This window comes from Papio anubis, chromosome 9 (assembly GCF_008728515.1).
Source record: "Papio anubis isolate 15944 chromosome 9, Panubis1.0, whole genome shotgun sequence".
NCBI classification, from domain to species: Eukaryota; Metazoa; Chordata; class Mammalia; order Primates; family Cercopithecidae; genus Papio; species Papio anubis.
The window spans coordinates 97,688,870-97,701,175 of NC_044984.1; the positions used below are offsets into that span (position 1 = coordinate 97,688,870).

Here is a 12,306-nt window from a genome sequence, read left to right on the forward strand (position 1 = left end):
TATAACCTCTTATATCAGCCCTGCATAAATAATGATAATATATGTACTAATTATTGTTTATATTAGTCATAAAATAATGATTTGAATTTGTATACCACTCTTACTTTTCAAAATGCTTTCATTTAATAGCAAATTTGGTCCCCAAGTTATCCTATGCAGTAAACAAAACGTGTAATCCCAATTTAACAGCGAAGACACTCTGTCCAAGTGGTAGGAGTGACGCTGAGTTCAGGTCACATTTATAGGAATGCACCCTTGGCTCCTGAGATCTGGGTCAGCCCCAGTACCTTAGCTTTTTCCTTAATGCTCCCACTACAACATCCCATGTCTTTCACAAGTCTGATTTTGGTCAGCTCCAATAATCTTAAAAGTGCTGCCATCTTTTGTAAACCTCAAAACAACCTCTCCTTCCCTTATTTTCTGAGCCTTCATTCACAGGGATAATGTTGTTTCAAATAAAAAGAACTATGTGACAATAATCTCTTATGCTTTGTTCTTCAGAGAGTTCAAATGTTCAAATGTATGCTATGTTGTCAACCCATAATTATCACTTCTAGTTCTCTACTATATAATCAGGAGGTGACGGGATGTGAGTAGAGTCTCTATTCTCACCTCACTTATGTACCAACAGCAGGGTATAAAAACTGATTTATAGATGTAGGTGGAACACAAACATATTCATATATGCATATATACTAGCTTTCATAACATATTGTATAATACAGCACCATATATAAAATAACATACAGTTTTTAAAAACATATTTGTATATGTATGTATATGTTATCATTATTATCATTAAAGATGAAGCTACCTTCTCTATGAAATGGAGATAACAGTAACTACTTCATGAAGCCATTATAAGGACTAAATGAATTAATACATGTTAAACAGGACAGTCTCTAGTATAATACACAATAAATATTAGCTGTTATTATAATTATTATTTTATATATTATAAAGAGTCCTTATTTGTAAACATTATTCACTAGAGACTATCCTAAATACTTAGTTTCTTCAATGCACCAAATTTTTATATTTGTCAATATTTATTTTCTAATGCAACTTTCATAAAAATATTTTTCTATGAAGTGGCATATTATGTTCTTTAAAGATACTTATAGTATGTGGTAATGCCACATAACCATAAGTCAAACCACAAAAGAAATAAAGTCAAACTGTAACTCAGAACCTGTGAAACAATTATTTTACACAATAGGGCCTCATTCTAGTCCTCACTGCCTGTGCTACATATAAAAATATATTATTTATTTCCTTAAATGGATTCATCCTCGGTTATGACTGTTTAATTTAGCGCTGCTTTCAGAACAAATGGTATTAGTAAAGAATTCACTACATTTACCTTGGTGCATTTGTGTCTAAGTTATAGTACAAAAGAAGCTGTCATTCCAAAGGACCTCCAGCCCATGATGATGACAGAGTTGAAAATGCTTCTCATCCATCACTAAAGAGCATAATCAGGGCTGGATCAACTAATTTTCTCCCAGACATGTGCATCCAAAATGAGGACAAATAAACAGAGACAGTTCATTACACTGCTCCAAGGAAGAATAGGGTCTCAAAGTGCTTCTTTCTTTAGCCCTGATTTTTACCGCACTAATGTGAAAAGAAATCCTTACTTTGAACCCTACAAATCTACAGAGACTTTGGTGTATTTAGAACAGAGTTCTGAGCAATGTTTTCCCAAGTGTGTTGCATAGGACACTGGTGGTACAAAGTACTGATAGGATTTTTTCAAAAACACGTATATGTATATACACACACACCAATCTATCAGGATTCCATGATTAAATAAGGTTGCTAGACATTGGGTTAAACAGAGTTTATCAGACTTTTTTAATTATGGGATTTCTCAGGGACCTAATGTTACTATGACTCTCTAAGAGCATGCATAGTGGGCGTCTCTCAGACATATTTATCTATGGACTCTCCATTTCACAAACTATCTTTCTTACACCAGTGTTTCACAAAACACTCTGGGAAACTTCTTTAGAATACAACATATTTTATATCTGTAGCCTGTATTCCTTTTCTGAATTCTGAACAAGATCTCTCCTTCTGTTTTGCATTTTTAATAAATTCAGTAATTTGCACTTCTACAGTTGAAGGAATCCATCTATTACATCAAGTACATTTTCTATTCTTGAAATTGACCATTACAAATTTTTGGTTAATTGTTTTAAAATAACTTAATGATTTCTTGACCTAAAAACATCAGTTGTGTTAACTCATAATTAAATAGCAAATTAAAATATCCCAGAATCAAACTTCTATATAAGTCCATGAGTTTGCCTACACACTTAATCTCCAACCAAATGGCATGAAGTTGAATTTATGATTGTCACATGAACTCTGGTGAGCAGATGCCAGTATATCTTCAAGAAACCACAAAAATCAACATTGATAACCTGTACATTGTCTTATAATAAAACCATATTAATAAATAAAATAAAAGCATATTTATTATAAAAATCATATTAATCTGGAACCAAGAAAGCTCTAAAGTTTAGGGATACCATTTTTCTTTAAAGTGCATTATTCCTAAAGCATGCTAATATTAAAAAAAAAAAAAAAAGTAAACAGTCTTCAGTCTCCAAAGGACTAAACAGACTCTTAAATGTTAGGAAGTTATTGCTGATAACACTTCATTCCTCTCAAAACCTTGAGACTTAAATTTGGACTTGAGACATTATGCTGTCTTAAACGTAATCATACGACGTCTATTAAGTTGAACTAAAGCAAAAAAAAAGTTTTTTAAATGCAGTAAGATTTGACAACCTCCATCTATCAAACTCTGTGAATCTAAGCTTGTGGGAAAATTCCAAGGAACTTGAGTGCAAAACTGCATATAAGCATATCGGTCACATTGACTTCTCTTTGTTTCTGAAGGGAAAAAAACCCTACTATATTAAAAAGAGAAAACCTAAACTCATAAAATCAATTGATAAAGTTGGCATCAGCATCCCATCATGATGAAAAGTTGCTATATTAAACAAAATAAAAGGTATTGCCTAAAATTACCAGTTTGATAAAAGGTTCCCTAAGCTGCTCCAGTATTTTGTATTACAAATCAGCAAATTCAGCACCTCTTTTACATTAAACTTGGTTCCAAGTGTTTCAGGGCCTCAAACTAGTGCCCAGCTTCAGGTTTCTAACATTAAACCCTTAATACGACATGAAAAATTCCCCTGGGCACATCAGGAGTAATCAAATTTCATGTAAATTATTAAATTACAGACATTCAATTATGTTTTCCCAATCACTGTTTAGAAATTCTAAAGGCCCTTAGAAAACATCCTTAAGCTAAAGGCGAAGTTGGCAAGTGAAACCGTTTACCTGCGAAAGCAAAACAAAGAGGGGTCCTCACAATCCCACGAGGCACGTTGCAAAGTGGCACGCGATGTACCCCATCCCTATTGTGAGGCACAAATTCTTTGTAACACTGGGAGACACCGCAGAACAAAAATACTATTAGAGATGCTTCAAAAGGAACATTTTTGGCTGCGCTACGGACTTTTGACATTATTTATTAGGTTCAAAAATGCTTCACAAAAGCCTAACAATGGTTCTGTGGAAACCAGTACATCTGAGGCCCTTTCTGTTGTTCTGAGCAGGCATTGATTTGAAGATGGGCAGCACTCGCCGAACAATTCCCTCGCAGCGGTCAATGTAAGTGAGCATTCACCACTGGCCTAGAAAGGGCCTGTGAACAAACCGTATGGAAACGCCGGGTTGGGCGGGGGGGTGCTGAGGAGCAAACCTTTATTAACCTCTTGGAGGGGAAATGGGTGGAAGCACCGGCCAGCAGAGGAAGGGGCGCTCCTGCCAGATTGCCATGGAGGGAGGTGTCCGCCCGAGGCCTCCTGTCCCGCGGGGGATGAGGATGCTTGGGGAGCATCTCCGGCGCCATGGCAACCGCGCCTCTTCCGACGGGATTTCCGGACGCGCCCAGGAGTCTGCTTTGGATGTCGGGGTGTGCCTGAGAGCCTGCTGGGGCTGCCATCCTCTTCTTCGGCTCCAGCTCTGCGTTACTCGGGCCGGCGCTCTGCAGGGCGCAGGGGGTCTGGCTCCTCCTGCAGAGGCCAATGGCAGTGAAAGGTCTGGCGGTGGAACCTGGAAGGCAAAGCAGGAAAGCAGGACAGAGATGAGGCTCAAGTGTGCGGGACCACACCGCGCCCCCGCGACAACTGGACATCTGAGAAATCGACATTTGTAATGTGCTCAGAGGGGAAAGAAAAATAAATAAATAAATAAATAAATAAATAAATAAAACCCTGACATGATCCTCACCTGCCTCCCCATATTTATCTAAGAAAACAAAAATGCTATCTATTCCCTTCCTGTTCTTTGAAACCACCTCCCCAACGCCTCAATATATATATAGCTTTTGCATAATCCTCAGAAAACTTTCTATTTCAAGGAAAACTGTTCAAAACCCCCAAAGAGAGAGACACAGAAGAATCGGTGGCTAAAATAGGGCTCGAACTTCTAAATGAGGGGAATGTTTGTGAATGGAAAATTGTCAAGTGGAGTTATTAATGGATATGTGAAAGCAAATGTGTCTACAGTCCCTGTAGACTGTCAACTGATGATTTTTTTAAAAAAACAAAAGGCTGTTACTTAATTAGTTTTATTGGAAACTTCAAACCAGCTGAAGATTAAAACAAACAGTAAATTAACCTAAGACTGGGTCTACATAACACACACATATCCACTAATACTAATAAGTTTGATTTTTCTCTTTCTTTGCCCAACAAAATAATTTTTCCATACAAAAGATGTGGTTTTCTTACAACATAGCCAAGACTGCTATATGTGTGTGTGAATATATATATATATTCACATACATATATTTACCTACTTGTTCATATATATATAAACTTCCATATTATATAATATATTGCATATATAAACTTCAAGATTTATATATAAATACATATATAAATCATGGAGCTTTTACCTGAGAAATTCTGCCCATTGACCTACACAAATTAAAGTCCAATTCTTCAGTAGGGACTTAAGATAATTTATGTGTTTAAATCACTTTCTAGAAGCTTTCAAAAGGTTTTTAATAGCATATAGATGTCTAGAATATTTAGAGCAACTCAGATCATTCCGAAATTCAAAAAATACGTAAAAGAATTAAAATGAATAGTACCTTCCTAACAGTGGTTGTCAGTCAGTCAGTCTATCTTTATGTAATTCAGTTTAGTTCATTACACTCTGTTCTATGCCTAGTATGTACTGAGTACCTCCCTCTGCACATGTCACATGCCCAAGTCAAACAGTGAAAATTTTTTTGTGACTCTGAATTCTCCAATGCAGGAATCACTTCCTGAAATAAAGGTCGAATGGCATTTTAATATCTCCAAGTAAATGAAAACTTTCAAGCGTGTTGCTTTGTGAACACTAGGTGCTTAATAGCTGTTGATTTGGATTTCTGGCCCTGTCAGATGGACCATTCACTGCCAACAATATTCAGTGCAAGAAGAATCCACTAGAGAACACTGATGTAGCTTTGGAGTTTGGAGCAACAGGGCATGACCTAGACAGGATATGCTTTCCTATGTTTTGAGTCAAAAAAAAAAAAAAAATAGAAATGTCCTTCCCTGAAAGCAATTTAGTAATGATACATTTTGCAACAAACTATCTTAAAGGGACAGTGTGGTATAATGAAATAAAGCTCTGGGGTCAGGACTTCATAGATTCCAATCTTGGCACATGACCTGGCCTAAGTCTCTTTGTCCTTACCCGAAAGATGGGAGTTATATTACCTACTTCACAGGGTTGCTAGTGAGATTAAGTTTGTTCATTCATTTAATAATATTTGAATGCCCAGTATGTGCTCAGCAGTATTCTAGACCTTGGGGATACAAAGGGAACATGGCAGGCAATAAAAAGTAGGGAGGAGAAGCAGACTAACAAGTAAGTGAATGAATAAATTTTAAGTGCCAGCTGGTAAATAAATCCTATGATGAAAATTAAACTGAGACAGGAATTTGAGAAAGAGCTAAGTAGGTGACATTTCAAGTCAAAGACTTGAAATGAGAAAGGAAACTAGCTAAGAATTGGAGGAAAGAACCTGACAAAATGTTGAGCATCAAGTACATGGCAAGTGCTCAGTGCTCAAGAGTCACTATAGTCATATTTAGAACCTGGATCTAGAAATACTCTGACCTGGATTCTGCACTAAATCATAGGAAAATAACAGTTTCTATCTCAGAGGAGGGTCATGTGGATCAAAATGGAAGATATACATTCCAATTTCAACATATTGCCTTGTTCATAGTAAGAATTCAAAAGTGTTAGCCAACCAGCATCTTCTGTTTCTCATTACCAGGCCCAGCTTCCAGAAACAAAGGAATCTCTGACATAGCCTTTCTGGAAGAAGGTCTCCCAACCCCCTGCTTGAGCACTTCTAGCCCATGCAGTATATTCTCTTCTAGTTCAAAGAAAGTTCTCCTTTGTATTGAGTCAAAATCTATCTCTTTTGTCTTCTAGTAAATTCCAACAAACTGCACAAACATGTGGAGGGAACCTACCTCAAAAGGTCCCTATAAAGCAGGGCTGTCCAATCTTTTGGCTTCCCTGGGCCACATAGGAAGAAAAAAAGTGTCTTGTTTTGGGCCATAAATAAAATACACTAACACTGATGATAGCTAATGAGGGAAAAAAAAAAAACCACGCACAAATAATCTCATGTTTTCAGAAAGTTTACGAATTTGTGTTGGGCCACATACAAAGCCATAGGCCATGAGTCGGACAAGCTTGCTATAAATGAGAAGAGTATGTAACATTAGTCTCATCCCTCTTCTACATGACAGCTCTTGGAATATTTGGAGATCCGCATTTTTTTTTCCTTAGATTTTCTCTCCTCCAGTCTGAACATCAGCACCATAAGTACCACGACCATCATCACCACCCCCATTAAGTCCTTACTATGTTCAGGAAATTTTATTTATATAAATAATTTAATTTGAAGTAATAATTGTCATTTTTTACAGATGAAAAAACTGGGTTGCAAAAACATTTATGGGACTTGATAATGGTTACAGAGCTGAGATGGGAGAGAGCTGATATTTGAGCACAGTTCTTTCTGGTTCCAAAACTTATCCCTTCTGGGCCATGTCCTTACTTTGAACCATTCCTCCTATATCTTGTGCTATGAATTCACAACTTCCTTGTCTGTAAAATGGGGATAATAGTATGATCTGCCTTAATATTATATTAAGATTTCATAAAATAATATAAAATGCCCAGCACAGTGTCTGGCACATGGTGAAAGCTTAATAAGTGGGGCTGGAATTGTGATGATAATAGCTGTCATTGTCAGGTGCAATAACTGAATCATCAAATTACCTGTCATCGACTCACACCTGTTCTCTCCTCCAATATAGTACTTGACAACAAGCAGACTTTCATTGAGGACTGGCTACTGTAGTTCTTGTGGTACCTTCTAGAATAGGACTAGCCATGAAATCAATATTTTTTCTGTTTATATTGAAGTTGAAAACAAAATGTGACCAGTTGAAACAAGGAGAATCAGTAACCACAATATGATACTTACCAGAATTTTTCTTGGGATTGCTCAAGGGCTGGGCCTTAGGTCTTGTGTGTCTATTGATGTGTATGCCCTGAGCCTCCAGGTGAACAGGATTTACTGAGTGTGCCCAACTAGGCTTTTGTACCAGTTGTTCCAAAAATGAACTGTTCCAAGCCTGCTTGGGTGCTCCTCTGGCTCTCTCCTCAGTTTCTCCACTGGCAGTGAAAATCAATGGGGTCTCATCAGTTTCACCAGATGGTGCTGGAGGGGAACGGGCTTCTTCACAGCTTTTTTCATCCAAAGAAACTGTGCTTACAGAAGACCTGGGGACTATGTACTGGCAAGTACAAAGTAGTCTTTTATACGCCACTGAACTTTGAGTCCTTTCTGGAAACACTGTGAAAGGTAAACACATTCGTTTGAAAAATTCACCAAAAACACCTGCTAAAGTAATGGCAGGAAGGATGGAGTCAGGTAATATGTAAACTTATGGTTGCTTGTTTTGTGTTTCTACTCTGAGTAAACAAAAATGACAGACTGGGGTAGCTGAGTAGGAGAAGAAGAGGAGGGGAGGGTCTGGAAAGGGAGGTAGAAGACTGCGGATGTTTGTGCTGAGTTCTGGTTATGTTGAAGGTACTGTGTGAGGGCCCAGACATGTGTGTCACTGAATCCTCTCAAGAACCATATCTAGCAGGTAGTATTATTATCTCTCTTGCACAGGTCAGAAAGCTAGTTTTGAGGCTTATGGGTTGAATTGTGTTCACCCCCTCCCCTCCCTGCAAAAGAGGATATATTAAAGTCTTCACCCCCAGCACCTGTGCATGTGACCTTATTTGGAAATAGGTCACCAAATTAAGATGAAGTCATTCTGGATTAGGGTGAGCCATAATCTAATAAGACTGGAGTCCTTATAAGAAAAGGAAACTGAGACACACAAGAGAACGCCATGTGAAGGCAAAGACACAGAGGGAAGACCCAGGTGAAGATGGGGACAGATATTGGAGATATGCTGCTGTAAGCCAAGGAACACCTGGGCTACCAGGAGATGGAAGAAGCCACAGGAAGATCCTACCCCAGGGGCTTCAGAAAAAGCACAGACCCGTGAACACCTTGATTTCAGACTTGTAGCTTTCCAAACTGAGAGTATACATTTCTGTTGTTTTAAGTCACCAATTTTGTGGTAATTTATGACAGTGGTCCTAAGAAACCAATACAGGCTTACAGCAAGTAGCTTGCTAAAGGTCACACAAATAATTAGCCGAGTTGCAACTTGAATCCAGATCTGTCAACCCCATAGCCCAATATTGACTGCTCAAGCCACTCCTTTTGATGCACTGTCAGAAGGTAAAAAACAATCTCAATTGCTTAAAACTGCCTTAGAATATTGTAAAGAGCACAGACAGAAAAGAGCTAAACCACCCACATTGATTCTTATCCAGTAGTTGATGTGGGTTCCTTTACCTAATTCATTTCCATTGGGAAACTGACAGCGTACTGTGTCAACTCAAACCATTCACATCTACATTTCTAACTTCTCAGTAGAAAGTAAATAGGAGAAAAAGTTCCCAACTGTCAAAGATATTAATGAGCAGAGCTGGTGCAATGCCACATTTCCCTGCCACCGGTGATGGTGACCTGGAGGAGATGGAGATAAGACAGTTTAAAGATGTATCTAAGAAGCAAATCTGGCTTCTTAGCCAATTTGGTAGTGGGTTGATTATGGGAGGAAGAGGCACACAGAAAAAGGGAAGAATAATTCCCTAGATTTACAACTAGATGAATGGTAGAGGGGCATGCATGTGTGTGCACATGTGTGTGTAGGTGTGTGCTTGTGTGTGCATGCAAATGTAGGATTGAGATTTGAGTGTTAAGATCTCTTTTGGGGAGAGGGGTGCCGTAAAAGGGATGAAAAGATACAAGATTCATTTGCCTTTTCCTTATTACCCAAGCCAATTCTTTTTGAGATTCTTGCTTCCGTGTAAATCAAAACGAATTATGGTTCGTTTCTAAGTTAAGATATTCTTCACAGTGCTGTGAGTGCAAGCTCTGAAGCTTGGTGAGCTGGAGTTTAATCCTGATTCTATGAAATACTAGCTGTGTAGCCTAGAAAAAATTCTCTAGGTTTACTCTGCCTCAGTTTCTCATTCGTAAAATAGGAATAATCATATCTACCACTAAGAATATTGTAACTATTAACAGTAGATTAGATAATGCACATAAAGTACTTAGGGTAGTAGTTGGCATTTAGAAAACACTTAACAAATATTTAACATTATATAGTATACTAGAGTTTACATGGAAAAAAATGCTTAATTATAACGACACATAAAATTATACAATTTTGATTTTTCAGAGGCAAAGAATAAAAACTGGAAGAAAATCAAATTAACAGTTGCTTCTCAGAGGTATAATTCAAACTCTGGGTAGCTTCTATGTAATATTCAAATTTTATGCACTGAATATGTTTTACTCTTATAATTCAGAAATCATCTTTAATTAGACAGTGCAGATAAACTTTAGAGAGTCAATGTAGTTTAGCATTCCTTACCTTTATTTAATCAGATGACCTGTCGCCTAACAGTAACATGGAATGAGATCATTCATGGAGGAAGCAGGATAAGGAAGGATAAGTGTTTAGAGCTTTGGGATCTGATTGGGTGAGGTGTTGAGCAGACTTGTCTGGACAAATAAAGGGCAATTTGCAGGAAGGCATTGGGCCTGAGGTAGCATGAACAAATGACCTAGCTTGCTATGATATAAATTGTGTCCCTTAAAAGATACGTTGCGGTCCTAACCTCCTGTAACCTGTAACCTATAACCTTATTTGGAAATCAGGTCTTTGCAAAGATAATTAAGCTAAAATGGTGGTCCTTAATCCAATATGACTGGTGTCCTAATAAGAAAAGAAAACAGAGACACAGCCATGCAGGAAGAATCTCATGTGATAAGGAAGGCAGAGATTGGAGGGGTGTACCTACAAGCCAAGGAGCCCCAAGTACCACCAACAACCACCAACAGCTAGGAAAGAGGCACTGAAAGGCTTTCTCCTTCAGAATCTCCAGAAAGAGAAAACCCTGCTGATACCTAAATTTGGACTTCTGGTCTCCAGAATTGTGAAAAAATAAATTTATGTTGTTTTAAGCCAGGTGGCTTGTGATGCTTTGTTATAGCAGCCCTAGAAAACTATTACACCTACAATAGCTCCAATTTACACATGTTGTCCCAGAGTACAGTTGACCCTTGAATTGAGCAGGTCCACTTATATGGGAATTTTCTTCTGCTTCTGCTGCCCCTGAGGCAGCAAGACCAACCCCTCCTCTTCTTCCTCCTCCTCAGCCTACTCAACGTGCAGACATAGTTGAAGACCTTTATGATGATCCACTTCCGCTTAATGAATAGTAAATATATTTTTTACGATTTTCTTAAAAACATTTTCTTTTCTCTAGCTTACTTTATTGTATTATAAGTATATAATACATATAACATACAAAAAATATGGTAATCGACTATTTATGTTATCAATAAGCTTCCAGTCAACAGAAGACTACTAGTAGCTAAGTTTTGGGGGAGTCAAAAATTATATGCAGATTTTCAACTGTATGAGGAATCAGCACCTATCCCCTGCCTTGTTCAGGGGTCAACCATAATTATTAATACCAGCCCTTTTCACTAAAAAAAAAAAAGAAAAAAAAAGAAAAAAAAAAGTGCCCAGATTTGGGGGATAGAAAAGAGGGAAAACCAGGAATTGGTAGGTATGAAATGGGAGCAGGATAAGTTGAGAGTTCTTGAGTTCTACCAAGTAGAAGCAACGGTGCTGGAGTGTAACAACTTGTAGCAAGACATATATTCCCTGCATTCAAGGCACAGTCAAATGGCAAGAAGGGTGTTGGCCATGCCAGCCCTCCTGAGTCACAGTTTTGTCTGAGAGGGGAAACCAAAGCAAACGCCTTCAGTGGCCAGGCGGATGACAGAAATGAAAGAAGGGTCCAAGTGAGGATACCCTGGGGTGGTATGTCCCAGTGTAAGGGGCCAGAGACCGTCAGATCCTATCTTTTATTGCCATGAGAGAATGTGGGTCCACTGTAGACAGTTGATATAGTTTGTATATTTGTACCCCACCCAAATCTCATGCTGAATTGCAATCCTCAGTGTTGGAGGTGGGCCCTGGTGGGAGGTGACTGGATAATGGGGACAGATTTCTCATGAATGGTGTAGCACCATCACTCTGGTGCTGTTCTTGTGACAGTGAGTGAGTTATCCTGAGATCTGGTCTTTTAAAAGTGTGTGGCCCCTCCTCCCCTCCTCTCCTACTCTCTTTCTCTCTCTCTCTCTCCCTCACTCTCTCTCTCTCTCTCTCTCTCTCGCTTGCTCCTACTTTTGCCATGGGACTTGCCTATTTCCTCTTCTCAGGAGCCAATTAAATCTCTTTTCTTTGTAAATGACCCAGTCTTAGGTATTTCTTTACAGCAATGCATAATAGTCTTTCCAGATTTTCAGGAAAAGCAGAAATATATATTTTTATGCATGTGAAAACCTCTGAGTTTTAAATGTTGGTAACATTTTGGATTTTTTTAACATAGTGTGAGACACACAAAACACAACTGCTCTTGGAATCATCAGAGGCCACCAATTTATGTCTTTGGCCTATGCCAGCCTTGTAAAGGCCACACTATCAATTACCTCCTTTCATAGAATCTTCACTCCAGAACATGATTTTATAAATATTCAGCTTTGAACAGCGG

The 12,306-nt window shown here is 38.3% G+C and overlaps 1 protein-coding gene across 14 annotated transcripts in view; it reads right to left on the minus strand.

Moving 5' to 3' along the window:
- Positions 1-3,532: 3,532 nt before the first annotated feature.
- The window catches only part of C9H12orf42 (chromosome 9 C12orf42 homolog), a 183,518-nt gene continuing 174,744 nt past the window's right edge, over positions 3,533-12,306 (minus strand). For all 14 annotated transcript variants that reach the window (XM_021922832.2, XM_021922822.2, XM_021922824.2 and 11 more), the window contains 2 exons: positions 7,589-7,960; positions 3,533-4,134 (listed from right to left, as the gene is read on the minus strand). In XM_021922832.2, coding sequence (XP_021778524.1) covers positions 3,686-4,134; positions 7,589-7,960 — 821 coding nt within the window. In that variant the 3' untranslated portion in view covers positions 3,533-3,685. The remainder of the gene's footprint in view (positions 4,135-7,588; positions 7,961-12,306) is intronic.